Here is a 23,190-nt window from a genome sequence, read left to right as displayed (position 1 = left end):
GAGTGGGCAGGTGGGACAGTGACTGGCTGACTTGTGCATGGGGGAGAATTATAATAGCTCATTCAGAGACTGGGGTGCACCCAGTGCGGAATACACAAGAAGGCCCTAGTTCAAGCTCTAGCTCAGAAAACAAAAGCCTTCCAGTTCTTTCGAGTTTCAGGTTTACGCGGTATCTTTTTTTTTTTCTTGCAAAGAAAAGGAAAAAAGAAGAATGGCATTTACTGGTTGGTAAAAGCTGGGTTCTGATTGATCCAACATTATCTGCCATTCTTCAGGCAGAGGTATTTCAGAGGACGCTGAGGTGGCCTCATGGAATGATGAGGGCTTGTGTCGACATGCCCTTTACACTTCTAACTTGCATCATTTGAGAAGATTCTATTATGCGTGTGTTTCACGTGCTTATCTTGTGTTTGTTTCATGTTTTAAATAGGTTTTAGTGGGTAAAAGTTTATATGCCATTTGTTCTGCAAGTTCAAGGTCAGCGTGGTCTTCATAATGGATTTCAGGGTAGCCAGAGGTATACAGGCAGACCCTGTTTTCAAAAAACCAGGAAACAAACACCCACTCCTCCCAAGAGGGGAAAAAAACCCAAGCAAGAACAGCAACAAAAGCCCAAATCATTTATTCTTGACACTGGCGTATGCCTGAGAAGACTCAAGAGGCAGCGTTCCAGTCTGCAGTGACTCATCTGAATGGGACTCATGGGAAGTGCTGTGTGACACCTGGGAGGGAGCTGCTTTGTGTGGCTGTGGAAGCCATTAAGAGTACTGAATAGTGCTTGGGGGTGCTTCTCAGTTTTAAAATTTGATGTGGGCTGAAATCTACTTTTTTTTTCTCAGTATATGTTTTTATTTAAATTAGAAACATGAATACTTCACATGTCAATCCCAGCTCCCTCTCCCACCCCTCTTCCCTTGTCCCTCCACGAGCCTCCCCAGCCCCTCACCCCATCCCCACATCATTCCCCAGGGAGGGTGAGGCCCTCCTGCTGGGGATCTCCAAAGTCTGTCATTTCATCCAGGGCAGAACCTAGGCCCTTCCCCATGTGCCCAGGCTGAGAGAGCATCCCTCTATTTGGAATGGTCTCCCAAAGATCATTCATAAACCATGGTAAACACTGACCTACTACCCAAGGCCCCAGTGATTTCTGTGGCCTCCTCCCTGAGACTACATTTATGGAGTCTGGATCAGTCTCATGTTGGCTTCTCAGCCATCAGTCTGGGATTCAAGAGCTGTCTTTGTGGGTTTCACCATCATGGTCTTGACCCCTTTGCTCATCACTCCTCCATCTCTGTCACTAGGTTCCATGGGTTCAGTTCAGTGTTTAGCTGTGGGTATCTGTCTCTGCTTCCATCAGTCACTGGATGAAGGTTCTAGGATGGCATATAGGGTAGTCATCAACCTTATCATCAAGGAGGGGCTATTAATGTAGTCTCTCCACTATTGCTTAGTTTGCCAGTTGGTGTTATCCTTGTAAGATCTCTGGAGATCTCACTAATGTCAGTTCTCTCCTCAAGCCTATAATGACTCCCTCTATTATGGTGTTTCTCATCCTGCTCTCCTCTGTTCTTACCTCGACTCAACCTTCCTGCTCCCCCATGCCTTCTTCTCCCCTCCTCTTATCCCCCTCTCTTTTTCCTGGTTCCCTCTCCCTTCCCCTGATGTTCCAGATCGGCTCAGGAGATCTTGTCTTATTCCACTTCTCTGGAATATCATGCATCTCTCTTGGGAACCTCCCTGTTTCCCAGACTCACTGGCAGTGGGATTGTAGGCTGACACTCCCCTGACCCATATCTACTGAAATCTTTTATTAATTTTTCTTATTTTGTGTATATGGCCGCTTTGCCTGCATGTTTGTGTATCATGCAGTGCCTTCAGAGGCCAGAAGAGGGCAACGGATCCTTTGGAACTGTAGTTGCAGGCTGTTGTGAACCCCTGTGTGGATCCTGGGAATTGAACCCAGGTCTTTTGAAGAGCAATTAATCACTGAGTCATCTTTCCAGCCCAGAAATTTCCTTTTTTTTCCTTTTTTGTTTTTTAAAGCAGGGTTTCTCTGTGTAGCATTGGCTGTCCTGGAACTCACTCTGTGGACCAGGCTGATCTTGAACTCACAAGGATTCGACTGCTTTTGCCATGAGTTTTGGGATTAAAGGTGTGTGCCACCACTGCCTGACTCAGAAATTTACTTTTTATATTAAAGTCATCTAATTTGATGTATGTGTTAAGTTACTGAAATCTCAGTTCATTGTCTATACAGTGGGGGTGGGAGGTGGGTACTGGTACCATTTTTGAGCAATTTAGAGGTTTGGTTCATTCATAAACCACTTAGGAGTCCAGAATATGGTAGTGTTTAGTAAGTAGTAGTAGATGAATAGTTGGAGTAGAGGAATATTATAATAGAACAACACATGGTTACTGAGCTATAAGTGTTTCACTGATAGGGAACTGAGACTCAGTCTGCTAAAATATTCAAATATTTTGGGGTGCAGTGCAGCTCAATTGCAGGGTGCACATTCAAGGCTGTAGGTTTGAACACTAGTGCAGGAGGTAAGGGAGTCGTGTTAGTGAGATTTTCAACTTGATCTTTCCATAAATGTCCTCAAACAGTATGGCCTATTATGAGGGAGAGACTGGTTATATATACAGCAAGAGGGTGGCATCATCTCTGTATCATATATATATTATATATATGTGCTTATATTTGGCATGCCATGCCTAAATGGAAAATAAGAGCTAGGCATGTGTATATAAGAATATCTTGGGCAATAAAAATGACTTCACATTAAGCACATGCATGATGTTATGAAAGCACATTTTTTTATCTTTCTAGCATCCCAGGATGTAAGTTATGTTTATAGGCATCGGAGTTCAAACAATTCAGTCTTGCTGATGCCAGTGGAGCAAAACTAGGCTCTGTGTGCATGCTTTGTTCTTCCTTCTCCCCCATCTTCTTTTTTGAAGCAGGGACTTGTGTGGTGGAGGCTGGCCTGGAACTCAAGATGTGGCTTAGGATGACTTTGAGCTCCTGACCCTGGTCACCTGTGTAGCTCCAATTGACGCTGTAACGATAAGCGACACACAATTACTGAAAGTAAAACTAAGTATTTATTGTAGAAATTACTCACAAGATACCAAACAAGTAACCCAGATGAGCCAAGCAGTTTTCCTGCTGCCGAACCGGAAGCCGAACTCCGGGAAAAGAGACCGAGACTTCCTGTGTGCTGTCTTTTATACCTTCCCCCGTAACGCCCCCTAGCCATGCCCAAAAGTGGGCCTGGCTAGTGACGTAGTTCACCGCCTACGTACGTATACATCTTTAGTCCTGCCTAAAGTGGGTGTGGTTAGCGGTGTGGTAAACCGCCCTTTTATTACCTCATCTGTATGCGCCTCTAGTAAGTCACATGTTTAATGGCGGCATACAGACTTCCTCCTACACACCTGTTTTATTTTTCATTTTGTTGTATTGAGTTCTGGGCCTCAAGTATACCAGACTGCCACTGAGCTACATATTTATCCACCTACTGTAATTTTAAAAAGCAATCCAATATTGTTATCACTTGCATATGTCATTAAAATTGTTTACAAATTTGATTTTTAATGGGTTTTAAATATTTAAAAGTGTTTTGGCCACTTAAAAGCTATTGTTAGATCATAGCTTTTGTTTTTTTTTTGTTGTTGTCGTCATTTTTTTGTAGTAGTAGAAAGATAACTGCCTTCATAAATCTTTGTATTTTTAATTCTTAGAATAAATACCTTATGGGTATTACTTTCTACCAGTAGGGTAAGAACAGGCTTCTTTCACTTCTTTTTAGAATTCCTAAATGGAAAGTGCATCCCACCTTTGAAAAGTGTGGTTTTGCTCTTGTGTAGCAATGCAGTGCAGTGGTTGTAGCCGTCTTGAAGTCCTGGAGCCCCTCCAACCACTGATCTGTCACTCCGGCTAGCCTTGTGCTTGCACTTTATGTATATAGATTTACACACTTCTAGCCTGCTTCCATTCCTTTCTTGGTCCTCTTTTCCTCCTGTGGTGGCTAGTACTGATTTTACCACGGCAGGAGCTACAGTCACCAGGAGACTTGTCCATGGGCATTTCTAGATTAGATTACCCGAGGTGGCAAAACCCATTCTGAATGTGTATGGTACTCTACATCTGCTCTGCCTCCCAAGTGTGTATTACCATGTCAGCTAAGTGCTCCCTCCCCTCTCCCTCCCATTTTTTCCTCAGAATAAGCCCTTTAAGTTGTCAGGTGGTCTGCCACTGCTACACCTGGACTAGTTGCTAATACATCTTCCCCTTTCCTTGTGAGGATTTTATCTGTGCTGTGATTCCTCCCACTGCCCATCAAGATCACCTTAGTTCCTCAGAAGCCAAGTCAGGATTTACCTCAAGGGGGCCCTGCTGCAGCTTTTCTTTGTTTGAGTCTGATTGCAGTGATGCCAGTCTTTGAATCTTATCCTTTTCAGGCAGTTTACCTCAGGTCACTCTTCAGATGGTCATGACCATGCCAGTTTCTGTCACATTCTCTAAACAAATGAATTAGGTTGTATTTGTTGTAGTTTGTCATGCTCAGGAAGAGTGCAGACGTGTGAGGTAGTTCAGTGCCTTCAGCTTCAGACATGTTCTCAAGATAAAAGCCTCCTTTTAAAACATGGCTATCTTGATTTAATCATGTCAGAATGAAAATTGCATGATAGCACTAAATGAGTATAGCCAAGCTTTTCCTCTTGTGCTGCCCTCACCATTATCTTGGGTATTATGATATTCCTTTAGTCTAGCATCTTCGACTTTGCCAGATTTGTCTGTGTGGTCGTGTGTATCTCTAGAGAGGCCTCCTCCCCCCCCATTTTTAAACAGTTGAGTTGTGTTTCATTGCTGGTGTGTAGGGTGCTTCGTTCTATCTGTGAACATTGGACTAGATTATATTTCATGGTGCTTGGGCATTCTTTGATGAGGCCTTGTGCACCTGCTTTTCCTCTTGTCACAGTTAGGCCTTGGAACCTCCCTTAGATGCTCTACTGGCTTGGGAGGTGTGGCCAGAGCCTGCACAGGCTTGTGAGGGAGGATTTCAGTGTTCTGTAGGCTAAAATTTAGTTCCAGTCCCTAGACAACTTAAAGGAGAATTAAAAAAAAAAAATGAATGCCGGAGGGAGAGGTAACATTGCTTGATAGAGCAGTCTGCTATTAGCTGAGGCCTAAGAACTCACTCTTGTAAGATCTTTCAGATTTAGGAAATGAACAGTGTGTCCTTTTTTGCCTTAGGTAGAGCATCCTATTTGCCTTTGTATCCCCTTAGGAGGCTAACTAGTCGCTGTGGTCCTGTGTCGTTGTTCCTCCATCCCCTGCCCATTTTTGAGGTGGTTTGACTGGCCCAGCCTAGCCGTGATCATTCGTGTGCCTCAGCCTCAGTGCTGGGCTTACATAGTAGACTTCCATTTCTTTCTTTCTTTCTTTCTTTCTTTTTTTTTTTTTTTTTTTTTGGTGTTTCAAGATAGGGTTTCTCTGTAGCTTGGGAAGCTGTCCTGGAACTAGCTTTTGTAGACCAGGTTGGTCTCAAACTCACAGAGATTCACCTGCCTCTGCCTCCCGAGTGCTGGGATTAAAGGCATGCGCCACCACTACCTGGCCCATCCCTACTTCTTACATGTCCTTTAATCCATTCTTAATTCCTTGGCTCTGCCCTAGAAGACACTGTTCTCTTTGCTCTGACCTCTCCCAACTCCTTGGAAACCTTGCACCTACAGCCTCAGATTTTCAGCTCTCTGCACTGGCATTGTCCCTATATCATACAAGCATCTAGGGGTTGATTTTTTTTTTTTTTTTTTCCCCTCTTCACTGAAGTCAAGCTGGGCCCTCTGTGCAGACCAGATTTCTTGAGGTAGATTTCTCTGGTGGCCACTTCCAGACAGCTTGCTGTGATGCATGAGGATCCTGCTTCTTTTAGCAGTTAGTACCATTCACTGTGCTACCTTTAGTGGTTTTTGCTTTTTCCTTGTCACTCTTCTCTTGACTTCTGCAAGATCTGGACTTAATTCCTTAAAACTCCTTTTCCTCCATGTGGCCTGACTTGATGTTGATGAGACCAAGAGACACTGACCTCTAGTCTCTTCTGCCCCCTCAGTGACATGGTTGGCTCTGTATTTTTTGATTGCCAGATTTGTAGAGAACCTTGGTTGAGCTTGAGCCCTGGTACTAATACTCCAGTAGATGTAGTCAGCCTTAAATTGTGGTCTGTCACCCTTTGCTGCCCCTTCTGGTTGTGGCTTTCCTCATGCCACCTCTGTTGTGGGTAGGGTCCCACTTCTCACTTTTTTTAAGCAGGGCTGAGACCACTGCTTTCTTTTGGCTTGCCTAACTGTTAGGACTTTTTTGCTCTTCTGTGGTTACAGTTGTACCCCTTTGTCTCAGTACTATGTGAGATTAATAGTAATAATGTGCCCACAGCCATTTCTCAGCAGTAGCTTTCTTGTACAGAAGTTGTGTTTCCACTTTCATCAAGAGTCTGAAGACATAATTGACATGTCTGTTAGTTGAGATGGATGGACATTTAGAACCATTTACTGGGGCTAAAATCTTCACTCAAGAAATGCCATGGAGCCTAGGCTATGCCTTTTAAATAGAGCCAGTGCTGCAGGTTAATTTTCCATTTTCTTTTGGGCTTGCATTGAATACCATTTTCACATTGAGTGGGCCTGTATGAATGTCTGTAAGGGTCTGTCTTAATTAACTTAATTAATACTGTTGTGTGACTACCTAGTCCACTGTGGGTTGCATTATTCCCTAGACAGGAAGTCCTGAACTAGATCAGTATGGAAATAGAGGAGTGCAAAATCAAGTAAAAAAGAAAAAAAAAAGAAATGCCATTAACCTGAATATTCATCTAAGAGTAGAAAACTGGCAGTGATTCTGTGCAATACAGCTGGATTCTTAGTTTCCTAGGATGAAGAACTTAATATACAGTAGTGTTTCCTTCCATTACGATTTTAAAAAATGTATTTTACTGATTTACAGGTCGCTCCTCGTGGTTCATTTCTGGGCACCATGGGCTCCGCAGTGTGTACAGATGAACGATGTCATGGCAGAGTTAGCTAAAGAACACCCTCATGTTTCATTTGTGAAGGTACTATATATATCCAGTGTTTTGTTTTTTTATTCTTGATTTATGAGGTAGACTAGATTTTATAGTATAAAGGAAGAAGTTGTGAAATTCCAAATACTTGAACTTTGTACTGCATTCTGCTATATTTGCACTATTATTCTGACAGATTGTTTAATGTTGCATTTCTCACTTAGTATAAAGATCCCTACAGAGTGGGCAAAGGATAGAAATCTTTGACAGCAAAAGCAGACCAGATAATTTACTGGATAATTGTGGCTTCATAGTAGTTAATTAAGACTTTATTGAGAAAATATCTATGATGTGGAAAATGGTCCTAGGAAGTATATGTATGAACAGGTGGCTGGGGGCGGTCAGTAGGAAATTGCTGCTATCTCTGCCCCTCCCTCTATACTGAGCCCCTTGTTTTATTCAAGTCTTGGTTCCTACATTCCTGTTGTCTTTTGAGAAGGTGAACTCTAGCAAGTTGATGACTATGATGGAGGTCAGCAGACTTGCTTTTACACATGTGTTCTTAGTCATTCAGGAGTAATACTGGTTTAGGTTTAAGAAAAATGTGAAGTATATATTGAGAATAATGGATTATTGGGAAACGAGGTATACTCTGTATTCACAAGTCTTTATTCTTAAGAGTTTATTTATTTACTTTGAGGTAGAGTCTCATAGCATAGACGTGCCTTAAGATCGTAGTTTTCTTGTCTCCTACTTCTGGAATCAGCAGCTTGTGCCTCTGTGCTCCAATGCTGAATCATAGGATTTAAAACAAAAACCTAAAACTTTGTTTTTATAACTATAAATTGTGAGTTCAAAAATGTATGTTGGTAAATATACCCATATGTGAAATTTGAAACCATATGAAGTGCTGGTGTCTGTAGGTCAGAATTTGGTATCTAATTCTGTAATTCCTACTTATAGTAGGTGATTACATTTTCTGACAGCATATGTATAGACAACACTTGTGTGCTTTGAATTGGTATTGTATTTTGATGGCTTAAAATGCCAAGCAGTGCCAGGCAGTGGTGGCCCATGCCTTTAATCCCAGCACTTGGGAGGCAGAGGTAGGAGGATCTCTGAGTTCAAGACCAGCCTGGTTTACAAGAGCTAGTTCCAGGACAGCCTCCAAAGCCACAGAGAAGAAACCCTGTCTTGAAAAACCAAAAACCAAACCAAAACAAAACAAAAAAAATGTCAAGCAGTAAATAAAGCAAGGTGGACATTGAGAAGGCTCACTCCATGTCTTCCCTGCCAACCCTTTGTCCTTCCTCATAAGTAACCAGCTGTGTTAATTTTGTATGAAATCTCTCAGTGTTTCTTTATGCAGATAGAGCAAATATGGATGTAATAGTTAGCTTTTTAAAATTTAAGAACTTATTTAAAATTCTGATGAAATGCATAATGTAACCTTAGAAGGTAACCCTAAAATGTCCAATATAAATAATAGAAGGGAACATTAAAATTGCATGTTTGGTCAGTGATAAAAGATAATGACTACAAGTGAAATGAATGATTAAACACTTCAATCATAGAATTAGTGAGGACGATGGTAATTGTTCCATGTCTGCTTTCATACATATCATGTTACTGGTTTAGGTAACACACTGTTCTCAGCTGCCAGCTGAATGATTTATTTAAAGTAACTATAGAATTGCTTCTCACATTGGTACCAGACTTGGCAGTGAGATTTTAAGTTGTTCAAGTGCTTAAGTGTCACAGCAAGCCAAGAGTTGGAGCTGTGTGGTACTGCTGGATTGTCAGGGATACCTGAACCTGAATGCACTTGCTGTTTAAGGGGATGGCAGCAGTATTTTTGTTAATTAGGACTTCTGGAAAATTTTGGAGTAAGGCTAATAATGTTCTACCTCATCAGTGTCTTTTTTATCTTTTCTTTGAGTGTGTGTGTATGTTTGTTTTTGTTTTTTGAGACAGGGTTTTTCTGTGTAGCCCTGGCTGTTGTAGAGCTCACTCTATAGACCAGGCTGGCCTTGAACTCAGAGATCTGTTGGGAATAAAGGTGTGTTGTGCCACCACTGCCCAGCCATCTTTTCTTTTTGAGTTGGGAGTCTCACTATGTTGCCTAGGCTGGTCTCAAACTCTTGTCCTCAAGTCAGCCTTCTACATCAGCCTCTTGTAGCTGGTACTGCAAGGATGTCCTGCTATACCTACTTTCCTTTTATTTGCTTTTTTAAAAAAAGAGATTAGTTTGGCATTTTTGACTTTTGAAATGAAGTGATTGTTCTATTCGTTGGTGACAGATTCACAAAGTCATTTAAATAAGTGATTTTTTTAAATCAATTTTTTGGTTGGCATACAAAATAAATGAATTATTATTATTATTTTGAAGCAGGGCCTTATGTATTCTAGGCTGGCTTGGAACTTATTGTGTGGTATGGATGACTAAGATTTTGGTCCTCCTGCTTCTGTCTCCTGAGTGATGGGATTGTAGTGGGTGCCATAATGCCTTGGTTATATGGTGCTGGGAGTCAAACCAGGGCTCCCTGCATGCCTCTCCCCCTAGCCTAGGAGGTGATCTTGAGTAAGGTGTTTCCTGTCTCACTTGCTGCCATATCCAGTTGGATTCTGAAACTTGGGTCCTTCTGTAGGCTCTCACATCTCTTAAGAACTTTGAGGAAATACATGAGTTACTTCCACTGCCAAATGCCTTACAAAAAAATTAAAGCTTATTCAACATAGAGTGAAATAGCTAATTAAAATATTAAGTGCTTTTTCTTTTCAAAATGCATAGTAGTTTTCTACCTAAAATTGGAAGTATGCTTTATTAGTCTGTGTATATGATGGGGATTGGTGGGTGGGCAGATGAATTCATGATATCTGCCTCAGCCTCCTGGGTTTTAGCAAGAATACGTATCTGTCAAATATTTTGTAGAATCTTTCAGAATATGATATTTGGAAGGGAGAGAAAGTAGGGAGGAGGAGGAGAGTCTATGGCTTTGCCAGTGATGAATAGATTGAATGCTTTGGGAAGAATCAGATCCAGTTTGTAGGAAATATGTCCTCCCTTTCTTCTGCTTCTTACTTGCATAGTTGCTTTCCTAATGCTGTGACCAAATACACCGACAAAAACAACTTGAGAGAAATGTTTATTTGGTCATAGTGCTAGGTCCATCATAGCAGGGAAGTGAGCTGTAGAAGCTTCATAATCAGAAATAGAACAGGAAGAATTCATGCTCATGCTTGGTTCACCTGTCCACTTACATAGTGGATCCCCTGCTATGGAATGGTGCCACCTACATTGAGTTAAGTTGGACAGTTCCCTCACAGTCATACCCAGAGGCCAGTCTTTGAGGTGTTTCAAACTTTTGTCAAGTTGAGAGTTAATTAAAACTGACCATTACTAGCCATTCCATTTCACTATAAACTCTCTTAAAGATTAGAGAGAGTCAGCTAGAATTTTATGATGTTGCTGTAGTCAGTATTGTTTCATTGTATAGTATAGTGTTCTCAACCTGTGGGTTGCAACCCCCTTTGGGGGTTGAACGACCTGACCCTTTCACAGGGGTTATCTAAGACCATTAGAAAACACAGATATTTACATTATGATTCATAGCAAAATTAGAGTTATGAAGTAGCAACAAAAATAGAGTCCCAGCATTAGGAAGGTTTAGAACCACTGGTATAGTGGCTGCTGTGTTTAAGAGTCAAGGGTATAGAAGAGTTATAAAGTTAAATTGCTGTGTTTTGTAGCACCTGCACCATCCCTATTAGTGCTGTGGACTATAATTAGTACCTCACATTTATGTTAGACAAGTGTTATACTACTAAGTTACATTGAGGCTGTCGGAACCTTCATGGATGGAGAGGTGGCTCAGCAATTAAGAGCACTGGATTAAGAGCACTTGTCAGGGACCTGATTTCAGTTCCTAGCACCATGTGGTGTCTCATAACTGCCTGTAATTCTAGTTCCAGGGCATGTGACCCCCTTCTCTAACCTGTGGGCACCAGGCATGCATATGTTGCTCATATATATGCAGGAAAATAACTCATACACATATGATAAAAATTTAAAAGAAGCAACAGGTTCCTTAATAGCTGATTTATTCCTGCTCTGAAATAGGCAAGTGTCTTAAAGACTGAGTTCATTCTGCTTAGTTTCCAGATGCCTGTACAAATGCTCTGTATAAAATGATTGAGATAAAAGTGCTGGTTATTGCCAGGAGTAAATGAGTTAGTGCACAAAACACCAGGCATTATCTAGCTTAGAGTAACTCAGCTGTGAACCATTCCTGCTAAACTAAAGTAGAAGAGTAAGGACCCCGCGGGGTATGGTGGCACACACCTTTAATTCAAGCATTCAAGCAGAGGCAGGTGGATGGACCTCTGAGTTTGAGTCCATCCTGTTCTACATAACAAGCTATAGGCCAGCCAAGACTACATAAGGAACCCCTGTCTCATACTCTTCCTCCCGAAAGAATGAGGATCCTCCATCTTTTTAATCCTCACCCCTTCTTCCTTCTCAGGAGTAGGGAACAAGTGATTCCCATCGGAGGCATCATTGTGGAGATAGAGCGTGGGTAAATCCAATCCCTAAAGTTCAGTCTTTCTTGTGACTGTAGTAGTGGAAAGCTACATGTGGCATAATGATAGAAGCATAGATTTTATAGTTCAACTTTATTTTTGAGCTGTACCATTTCTATATCTGAGTATAAGTTTTAGCCAGGTTTGTCCAGAGAACCAGCCAATGAGACCTGGAGATATAGATAAGTAAGAAGATTTGTTATAGGAATTGCTCACCTCACTACAGAGCTTTATAAGCCTTTTAAGTTGGAGAAGCAGGGGTAGTTGTATTATTCCATTTGTAGTAGCCCCACATTTGGCTCCAGTCAGTAGTAACCTGTCTAAGTGGGGCTTCAGTCGGATTCAGCCGCCTTGCCTGGTTCATACCTGGGAGGGGGAGTGTGGATTGAGAAACGGCAGGTAAAGATGCTGAAGACAGAGCAGACACAGGATAGAATCAGGAGGACAATCGAGTGAATACTGAATGTGTCAGGTTTATTCTTGAACATTCTTAAATACCCCAACCAAAATGGCAACAGATTTCTATATCATGATACAAGAAACAGACTTTCTTCCTTAATTCTTCAAACGTTTGGAAACAATGCCTTAGACTAAATCTCTCACTATCTGACTTTGAGGGTTAAGAGTAACCACACCTCAGACCAGGTCTCTTGTTATTTAGCTAAAACATCCACGACCAAGAACAAACATCCTACAGTGGCCACGCCTTAGACCTTTAGGTCTTATGACTTCAACCTTGGAAAAGTAAGGGTCATTTTGAACCCTGTGACCTTAAGCCAAGATGAATCGAAGCCATTTTTATGGGTCCCGGCAGGTTGTGCTGTGCAGTCTGTGCCAGAGGCATGAGAACCAAGGAACTGAGAGTATAAAGCTTGAGCTCCAGGGCGGGAGCACAAAGGCCCAACAACATGGGGTTCTTATTCTAGGGGGGCGAGATGGGTATTCCGGCCTAAGCAGAGAGTGTGGACTCACCTTTCCGTTGTTGCTTTTGTTTTGTTGGGGCCTTACCCCTTTGTGTGGTACTCTGGCATTTTGAGGGCAGGTGAGTCTTCCTTACTCAGCCTGTCTCTCAGGTGAAACCCCTTTATAGGCATGCACACAAAGATGGTTTACTGGTTATCAGGTCTATTCATCTAGTTTGTAGGAAGGGCTCATGGTATGGAACTGGCTGTTCATGAAAAGTAGCTTTGAGGTCTTGGACATGCAGGTCATTTAAAAATATTTTCTATTTTCATTACTAAGACCATTATACTGGATTAGAACCATATTTTCAAAGAATTTTGATTACTGCAAAGATTTCATTCTGTGTTTCTGGGGATTTTACTAAACCAGGGCTATCTGCTTGCTAGACAAATCCTGGAAGCCTTTACCCCAGCTCTACAAAGGCGTTAGGCTATTAGGTGGTGCTAATGTTTTGGAGAAGTGTTGTGGCTGCAGTGGAAATCCTGCCCCCTCTTTTGTGTTTGTCTGTTCCCATGACCTCTGTGAGGAAGAGCTAAGTCTTTTTTTTTTTAAGATTTATTTTTTGTTTGTTTATTATGTATACAGTGTTCTGCCTACATGTATGCCTGCTGGCCAGAAGAAGGCACCAGGCCTCATTAAAGATGGTTGTGAGCCACCATGTGGTTGCAGGGAATTGAACTCAGGATCTCTGGCAGAGCAGTCAGTACTCTTAACCTCTGAGCCATCTCTCCAGCCCCGAGCTAAGTCTTAAGAGCTAGTCTTTTAGAAATCAGTCTGAGGGGAGGCACTTATAGTGATCCTCAGGCAGGAATGGCAGCAGGGATCTAGTTAACTAACACATGTAGGTTGTCTGTTAGGGTGCTGTCTGTTCTGGTCCAAAAACATGTGTCCTCTTAATGTTGCTCAGGTGGACTAGAGGTAAGGTCTCTTTCTGAGTGACACTCAGCTCTTCAGAAAGTAAAAAAGTGAGCTGCTGGATGACATTGTGGGCTTGGTTTTGAAAGCCCAGCTTTCACTGGCACCATTGGTCTGAGTACGGAACTGTGCCTAAGAAAGACAATAGCACACAGGTTTCTAATTGCAGTCTGTTCTAAATGTTTGTGTTAGGCTGCTCTTTTTGCCCTTTTATCACTTGAGAGGACAGCTGTTGCTAATTGAAGATTTAAAACCTTATGACATTTGAAAACTGGAAACAATTAAAAACATTATTACAGAAGATGCTAAAAGTATCCTTATAAAGACTGTGAAAAGGTGAGTTAGTGAGGCACATGTGACCATGCAGACTGGATAGGGCCTCTGCAGGCCAGGCATCATTCCAGCACAGGTAGCCTGACTGGGTACAACAGAGGTAAAAATAACATTTCAAGCCCAGTGGAAATCTTTCACTCTTGGAAAAATTCAGTATATATATTTTAAACACATTTAAAAATATAATTTATCAATAAATTTTATTTCCTATAGGTATAATGTGAATATACGTTTTTATTGGTTTCAGAAAGTTTATATTAAATTGACAGTCCTATGAGAGAAAAATATAATATATCTTGGTTTTTCCTCAAAGTATATTTATAAAGACCTAGGTAAATAGCATATAGTAATTGTGTTCTAATTATCTAGAAATTGTGTTTGTAAATCTTTTTGAAACCCATGTGCCAGATACCACATCATACCTTGTTTGATGAGGAGCCCCAAGGAAATGATCAGACCAAATATAGTCATCTTAGTCAAAATGAGTTTACTTGTTTGAATAGACTGGAGAGCAAGCAACCAAGCAGGCTGTTTGCTAGTGTCCAGCAGCAATGCAGGGGTTAAAAGTAAAATTTATCAGACATCAATAGTTTATTGAAGAAATACTCCTTTTTGCTTCATAATTTGCAGAAAGCTGCAACTGTCAGTCATGATGTACTGCCTCTTGAAATTAGTCAATAGAGCAAACAGCAAGAATTGCTGTGGGCAGAAAATAAGCACTGTAATCATGACATAACTGGGGTCAGTGATTTATGGATTTCAATATAGTAGTAGCTGCATATGATTGAAAATTTACTAGGTCACTAGTGCACCAAAAATTTTATTCACAGCCTCCAGGCATCTTTTGAAATGTGCAACAAAATAAAAACCTCTGAACCTGTTTTGACACTGCAGACTCCGTGGATGACATGCCAGCCCAGTGAGTCTCATTTAAATGTAAATGTGTCATAAACTTTTGTCCTATAGTCTTGAAATACTATGGACTTAAAGGGACGGTGCATGTGAAACTGATTTACATAGCAAAGTAGAGAAAGGACCAGTAATAATGAAGCTTGGGTTCTTTTATTTTAAAGCTGGAAGCTGAAGCCGTTCCTGAAGTATCTGAAAAATATGAAATTAGTTCTGTCCCCACCTTCCTGTTCTTCAAGGTAAGGATGCAAGAGTCACCAGAGATGATGGTCCATCCAAGTGGCTCCAGGGACTGTATATTTTGATTCTTCTATCCTTTCCTGATCTTCTTGGTTGCTCCTGGCCTTGTACCTTTTTCTGGTACTCTCTTTTTGCACTGATGAGGACCGTGCTTCTTGCTTGCCATGGGCAATGGGCAGCCCACAGCTAGAACTGGAGCCTCCTGACCAGAATCCAGACTTCTCCTGCAGGCTTAGTACTCCCTGATGCAGGTTTGAAGTGGGTTATTGAGAGCATGTGCTTGGATGTGAGGCGACGTCTGGTTGGTTCTAGTTGATTAATGACTCCTTGGGAAGCAAGTGCAAATCTTTGCTTCGGGGCACCAAAGGGTACCTCAGCTCTCCAAAACTTCATTTGTGTTCATGCTCCAAAATGAGTGTCTCTAGGTGAGAAGCAGCACAAGCAATTGCTAATCAGATGCTTTCACTTCGGGAACAACAGGGATGCCTTTAAAAACTGGCTCGAGCTATGTATTTACTATAACCTTGTAGTCTAAAATATAGATAATGGTGAAGGAATGCCACCTTATTCTAAATGATGTTTCAAACTTCAGAATTCTCAGAGAGTCGACCGGTTAGATGGTGCACATGCCCCAGAGTTGACCAAAAAAGTCCAGCGACACGTGTCTAGTGGATCCTTTACTCCTAGTGCTAATGAGCATGTTAAAGAAGATCTCAACCTTCGCCTGAAAAAGTTGACTCACGCTGCCCCCTGCATGCTGTTTATGAAGGGAACACCTCAAGAACCACGCTGTGGTAAGAATCTGATCCTGATGTTAGGAACAGAAGGTCCTTATCTGAGTGGGTGCTGTGGATGCATGTGGAGTTAGGCAGGTTACATTTCTGGGAGTCATCATACAAGTCAGTGTGTACTATATACTTGGAGGACATGGGAGCTGGAGGGGGATCTTTTCTGGAAGTTACCAAATTCAGGCTTTCTCTGTTGTAACTTGCTCACCTGGTGGCAGAGCTGCGAGGGATTAGGTTTCAGATGCCATATTGCTATCTCTGTTAATGGGTCTTTAGCCTGTGTAAGGTTTTTTTTTAAAAGGTGTGTGTGTGTGAGAGAGAGAGAGAGAGAGAGAGAGAGAGGGAGGGAGGGAGGGAGGGAGGGAGGGAGGGAGGGAGGGAGAGAGAGAGAGAGAGAGAGAGAGAGAGAGAGAGAGAGAGAGAGAGAGAGAGTGAGAGTGTGTAGGCCAAAAGTGTTGGATTCTCTAGAGCTCCAAGTAGAGGTGGGTGCTGAGAATGAAACTCAGGTCCTGTAAAGGACAGCAAACACTCTTAACCTCTGGGTCACCCCCTCCCAGCCCTTTTAAGATAATTATTTGTCTGTTGTTCTGTCTGTGTGAATGTATGTATGTGCATGCTAGAGGAGGGCATTGGTATTCTTTGTCACTTTCTACCTGTTCCTTTATGGCAAAGTGTCTGGAACCTGCTGGACTGTCAAGCCCAGTCACAGTCCTGTCTCCATCCTCTGGGAGCTGGAGTCACAACTGTTTACTGGACACTTGGCTTGTTATATACATGCTGGGACACACTTCCAGTCCTGATGACTGTGCAGCAAGCGCTCTGAGCTCCTGAGCATCTCTGGCCTGTGCAGTTTTGCTCTGAATACTTTTCTTCCTTGGTAGTCTCCTACCAAGGAGACTATCTTTTTGGTTAGATGTAGTAATTTCATTGGGGCCTGGACCTGCCCTGTGTCTTCTTGCCTTTGACCTCTTGTGCTTGAATGATGGCATTTTTCACCCACTGCTGTCACTTCTGGTTGATAGCTGTTAGTAGACTAAAGATCACCGATTCCTGGCTTATAGTCACATGTACTTTCTGTACATGAGGGTGCTTGTAATTTTACCCTTAAATAAGTTTTGTAATTATTTGCCCCCTCTGGTATTGAGCTTATGTTGTTTACTTTTTACTGTGCCTACTACAACATTATTATGCTGCATAATCGAGTTTTTAATGCCTTTTGATGATTCTGTTGAGACTCTAAGGATATTTGTTTCAACTGCACTGGAGGGGATTTATTAACATAGGCGACAGTAAAGTTGGTATGCTGTTGATAGGATTACGGAGGGTCCAGCATGATCGGAAAGAGCCATGCTGCCATCTAAGTGTGTTCAAGTTAAACTCTTTCTCTGTGGTCAGGAGGCAGTTTACTTCTAGCAGTGAAGCATCCTGCTAAGTTCTGTTAAAAGATGAAGAAGTGATTCCTTTCTCTTCTCAGTTTGCCTGAAAGATTTCCCTGCTAAGCAATGACATGAAACAGGCAGCCTTCAGAGTGCTCTCTTGTTACCTTATTTTTAGTGGAGGTTGGAACTGTTGCCCTCTCTGGTGTTTAATGTAGTCTAGTCAAACCTGTATGGCAGGCTGTACGCACAACCCAGAGTCAATCCAATACCCTGTTCTTTCTTTCTTTCTTTCTTTTTTTCAAGCCAGGTTTCTCTCTCACTTCCCTCTCTCTCCCTCTCCCCCCCATATGTATAAATACACAAATGCACACATAAAAATTTAAATCTAGTTTCCGTACACAAGAGGAAATGTGTTACTTGTCTTTCTGAATTTGCCTTATCTAGAAATAGTCTTTTATTTCACTAAACTGAATTTCTGACATATTCTTGAGTTTTTTATGTTGTGATATGCAGACTACAAATAGAATAAAAGGAAAATTTAACCATTCTAGAACAATCCAAAAACAAGATTTTATGGACTTTTAGATAAAGAAAAAAGGTAAAGAGATTGTTAGATGCATAGGCTTTAACTGCAGTTCCTTCTGTTTGGATGCCATCTTTGTAATTTTTCCAAAAGTTCTACTAGCTTCCTCTTTCTTGATATTTTGGTTTATTGTTATGTGCCCTCTTTCTTAGCACATAGAGCAAACAGATTATTGATGGGTACATAATAAAGTGTTCTTGTTAGGTCAGCTGGACAGCCTTTGTGTGGGGACGGACGGCCACCTCCTCTGGTGTTTGTGCCGGTGCTGTTCACTCTCTCCACCTTTCTTTCTGTGTCTCGCTTTCTGAGCCTGCTTAGTGGAGAACTGTTAGTGCTCCATATTGACAGTTCAGTGAAGAATGTAAGCTATTCCATTCATGAAAACATAGTCTCTGTGAGCCCAAGAGGTTCCTCTCAGGTAGCAGAGTTGTTTTTTTAGAGCATTCTGCCATTAACACTGCTTTGCTCCTGGTTCAGCATCTGTCCTAGAGTACAGAGAGCTACACTTGCATTTGAATTGGTGGCCCTGACCTTGCTTTGTGCTACCCAGAAAAACTTGATTAGCATTTACACTGTATATCTAGGAAAGAGGGAAAGGCCACAGCTCCTCCTTCTGCTTTACTTAGGCTCCATCTGCAGAGTTTATGGTGACTTATAAGGTGGTATAGAGAGAATCTTAGGCCACAGACGTGAGTTTCCTCTTTTCTGGCTTCTCATGAGATAGGAAGAGAGCTCACTTGCCTTTGGGGAGGTTTCCTGAAGTGAAGCACTGAGGTCCTTTAGTGGTTGGTGTTTGGTTGTGGGAGCTTCAATAGTGAGAGTCAGATACAAGGCACAAGTGCAGAAATACTCTTAAGGGTCTGTTTTAGGTAGTTATTAAGTGTGCCAGTTAGGCTTATTACTCATGTCATGAGTGGAAATGACTGCAGATAGAAATGGTGATTTTGTGGTAAATGAGATTTTTTTTTTAAACTTTTAAGTGTTTCTATTGCATGCATTCATTTTTCTTCAGGAGTGTATAAATATTTTGTTATTAGAATAAAGCCTTATTACTACTTTATCCTTAAGCATAACATTTCCAATCTGCCATTTTAACCCTTAAAAATGAAACCCTACCAATCAATCTTTCTAGTCTGCATGTAATTGCCTAAAGCCAAAATAAAGCCTTTTCTCAGCCAGTTACAGTAGAAACGAGCTAATATATTGGGAGCAGAATAACCATCAGCAGTCAGCCGTTAGCTGTTTACTAATGAACTCCCAGATGAGTGAAAACATTCAGAAACAGTGTTTGACTTCGGGCTGTGTTTGAACACCACACTTGAGTTGTAGGAAATGCAGCTTATATGCTGCACGCTCACCCTCGTGCTTCATCTCAACAAACGGCAGAGCCAGGAAGTGTCTGGGGCTCAGCTGTAGATCCATGTTTTTAATAGTAAATTCACTTTTGGGTAACGTCAAGGTAAAACCATTGCAGTTAATCTTATGCCGGATTTTATGATTTGGTTTTATTTGAAAATAATTGCTGATTCTAAAGGAATTTTTAATTGGGAGAATAGGTTATGTTCCCTTCATTGTGAACACTTCACCAAAGTCTAATAAACTCCTGGAACATGAATTTGTCACTATAGCATAGAAAAAAAATCATCATGCTACACACTGTAGGGAATGTGGAACTTTAGGAAAGCATCTATCAGGTTATAGCATAAGCTGAGAAGGAATGGTGTCAGTCTATAGGTAGTTCATTTGTAACAATGAAGTTGACTTCAGCATTTACTGTACTGTGCTCACTTAGACCCAAAGAGAGCACTTCTGATTCCCATTCATCCTACTCAGAGGTGAAGATGAGAAGCACCTGCAGAAGTGTGTGTATGGGTACCAGAGTGGTAGTAAGGACTACACTTGGGTCTCACTTTGGTCAAGCAGTGGTTAAAATAACTGTCCTAGGTGTCCTGGTTAGTCCCTTGATGGAGAGGGAGGCAGCCATAGAGGGCTTTGTTCCTTGTCAGGGTGGGGCCTTGCCTGCTCTTAGACCAGTGCTGTCTCTAGTTAAAGAGCAGCTTTGATAAATACTTACCCTACTCAGTGTTAACATATATGTTAAATTCTTGCTGTGTGAGGCTCTAGGTCAAATGAGGGGTTTAGCGTTTGTTCTTTTATACTATGTAGTTATGCTGATTCAATCACTGCGGGCGAGGTGGGCATTTCTGTCCCCTGGATACCGTGTGGTATGTGAGAGATGCTGAATTCTCTTATTTCCTTGTTCTGTTGCAGGTTTCAGCAAGCAGATGGTGGAAATCCTTCACAAACACAATATTCAGTTCAGCAGTTTTGATATCTTCTCAGATGAGGAAGTTCGACAGGGACTCAAAACATACTCTAATTGGCCCACCTATCCTCAGCTCTATGTTTCTGGAGAGCTCATAGGAGGACTTGACATAGTTAAGGTTAGATTCTTTGTGAAGACATTTTGTTTAAAGCATACATTTCTAACGTGTTGTAATAAATTGAAACCATACATTATTGCACCTAAGGTTTTACACAGTATTTCTGATAGTCATTTGTCAGTATTCCACATTGGGGGTGGTTAAGGCGGTTTATGTTGTAATAATGTCCTTCTTTCAGGAGCTGGAAGCATCAGAAGAGCTAGATACAATTTGTCCCAAAGCTCCCAAGTTAGAGGAGAGGTAAGTACTGGGAACCTGAGTATCTTAACAGTCTATAAGTCCTGTTACTGCATTGTTCTTTGTAAGTAGACACCAAACATTTGGTGTTTGCCTGTTGGGGTCATAACTTGTTGGTTCCTCAGCACCTAGTCTTGGAAACTTGGAAAGCTCTGATTTGGACTGAAGTGTTTTAGCTCAGTTAGTTTAGTGACTATGGTGGGTATACTTGCTGTTGCAGAAATATCACTTTTAGTGGGCCCAAGGCCCTATTAGGGTCCTGCTTTTTCACGTGAGCATAGCACCCCTGTGTTTTTGTGTGCAGCTGAAGTGCTGTGTTCTATCCTTGAGTGTGGTAAGAGTTGAATGGAAAAAACTCAGGTTTTGAGTTGGCTTCTTTAAGCCACAGTAACAAAACTTAGGCATACTCTGGAGCTGTGAAGCCATCCTTCTTTTCATGAGGGAATCACAGTCTGCTTCAGAAGTCTTGTGGAAGTGTTGTATTTTGATGTGAACTTTTGAAAGGGACTGTTGCGATGAATATGAGTTTATTATTAATTCACATTTTCATATTAATAATTAAAAGGAATTATCTTTAAATGCATTAGCCCATCAACTCTTTGTTGGAGCTTGTGTTTGTAATTTACTCGCTATTTCACATTTTGAAAATTTGAACAAGTATTTAATAAAAAAAAAATCTGTACTTAATTCAAGTACTCCTTAGGAACAGGATTCCATGTATGTCATACTAGCCCAGTGCCAGCGGTCTATACCCTTTCCTTGTGATGAGAAGGTGGTGGTGTTTGCGGACACCGCATGGTCCACCTTTTCAGTCTTTATCATGGCCCATGTCCTTGCCCTCTGAGGCTGTGGTGTTTCCACAGTGGCTCTGCATTTCCTGTCCCTGGATTGGCTGGGCACTGTGCTTTCCTCGCTGGCCTGTTGTTGCTGCTGTTGCCTTGTCTTCATCAGATCTTCTTTCCTGAAGTGCTGCTTCTAGCTCTCCTGTGCTTCAGGCGTGCACTGATACTGGCTGGAGCTGTAGAGAAAGCAGTGTTTGGTATATTTAGGGGAGTAATTTGAAAGGGCTCCTATCTAGCAAATTGACATGTATTCTGACAGTAGAGTGACCTGTGGTGCATGAACGTAGGTGGTTAGATCATTTGCTGAGTGGGTTGGGCTAGGTCTGGAAGTGTAAGTGTCGTGGCCTGTGTGATCTGTTCACTAGACCGGCATCAGTTTTATTCTACAAGGAAATTTAGACCCATAGTGCTTCCACAACATGAGAAGAATGAAGAAAAAGTGATGTGACCCATTGTCCCTGTATTGATTTTCTCCTAAAGATTTGTGAATAAACTTTGTTTCAAATTTGGGTGATTAACATTCTTGATAGCAAGTTAGAGCGAGGCGTATAAAATATGAAATATCAAGTTAAAATGATGGTTGGAGGGCTAAGATTTGCCTTCTTACCTTTGCAGCCAGCAACCCTGCTCTGGGGTGAGGAGCATTATGCAGCATCATGATGGGAAAATGCTCACTGATAACGTCTTGGGAACATGTAGATGACTCAATATATAGCCCCCCCCCCATTGAATAATACCTTACTGAATTGGATATTATTATTTTTTTAGTACTACAAGTTGATGGGCTTAAATTGCAACTGGAAGGAACATTCGTTGCCTTGAAAAAGCCATATTATGTTTTACAGTGGCTCAGGGAGAGAATGAAATAAAGGAAAGTGTCAGTGCTTTTGCTTGTTTAATACCACTCAAAGCTGCGAGCTGTCATCCTGCTATCCCTCAAATATGCCTGCTACTCAGGAAGCAGAGCAGAAGTGGTGTTTAATAATTGAGCTGCGCCATTTTATATCAATTTTCTCTCTTCAGGCTCAAAGTGCTGACCAATAAAGCTTCTGTGATGCTCTTTATGAAAGGAAACAAACAGGTAAGGAACTCAAAAATGGTTTTATTTGTAATTTCTTTTGATGTTAACATCTGCAGCAAGGGGACAGTTAAGTCTTTTTTTTCTAGTTTAGCTAATGAAGCTGTAGTGGTATCAGGAAGTTATCCTGGCCTTAATTGGTGCTTATGGAGATCAAACAAAGTAATCTCCATTTTGCCTGACTTTATCATCAGCATCTCAGCAGGGTACATTGCTTTCTGCTGCCAAACTTTGTCAGCTGAAGTGGTCAACACTGTGAGCGAGCACTTAGCTGATTCTCTCAGTTGCTGTCCCAGTACCCTTTGTTTGAGAGTGTGGACTATGGGCAAATGTACTTCCCTGGTCGTCCTGAGATTCTTGGTCTTAGGTCTTCAGGTGCTTGGAGTGGGAAATAAACACTGACAGTGGCCCTTATGCTCTGTGGTCCTGGTTGATGAGTGAGTAAAACTACTACAATTCTCATTTGTAATATGATGGGTGGTTCTTGTACTTTGATGAAAGTACATACTGAATTTTCATTAGTTTGATAGGTCCCCTTGCACTCATTAATGGGCGAAAAAACTGATTCTTTTCTGGATTGGGATTAGGTTGGTAATTTCAAAAAGCTAGCCCTGTCATTTCTCTTGCATTTTACAGTTTTAACAGTTGAGTTTCGACTGTTCAGCTCTAGGCAGGCAAAGCTATGCAGTTTGCTTTTCTCGGGATAAAGAAGAGTGTGAGGTGGAGCAAGGAAGCTACCCAAGTTCTGGACAAGCCACTTTGGGCCAGTGATGCCACAGAGGCCTTTGCATCCCTTTGTCTTTTTGTGAACAGACCTAATGATGCCATTAG

General features: G+C 41.6%; 1 protein-coding gene across 1 annotated transcript in view; it reads left to right on the top strand.

The window, feature by feature from the left end:
* Glrx3 (glutaredoxin 3) overlaps positions 1 to 23,190 on the top strand; it is a 30,396-nt gene that overhangs the window by 824 nt on the left and 6,382 nt on the right. Inside the window, exons 2-7 of the mRNA XM_005064265.4 lie at positions 7,010 to 7,118; positions 14,933 to 15,007; positions 15,601 to 15,802; positions 20,030 to 20,202; positions 20,381 to 20,442; positions 22,305 to 22,362. Of these exons, the coding sequence (XP_005064322.1) occupies positions 7,010 to 7,118; positions 14,933 to 15,007; positions 15,601 to 15,802; positions 20,030 to 20,202; positions 20,381 to 20,442; positions 22,305 to 22,362 (679 nt within the window). The remainder of the gene's footprint in view (positions 1 to 7,009; positions 7,119 to 14,932; positions 15,008 to 15,600; positions 15,803 to 20,029; positions 20,203 to 20,380; positions 20,443 to 22,304; positions 22,363 to 23,190) is intronic.

Source organism: Mesocricetus auratus, unplaced genomic scaffold (assembly GCF_017639785.1).
Source record: "Mesocricetus auratus isolate SY011 unplaced genomic scaffold, BCM_Maur_2.0 Super-Scaffold_4256, whole genome shotgun sequence".
NCBI classification, from domain to species: Eukaryota; Metazoa; Chordata; class Mammalia; order Rodentia; family Cricetidae; genus Mesocricetus; species Mesocricetus auratus.
This window is presented reverse-complemented; position numbering and strand designations above follow the sequence as displayed.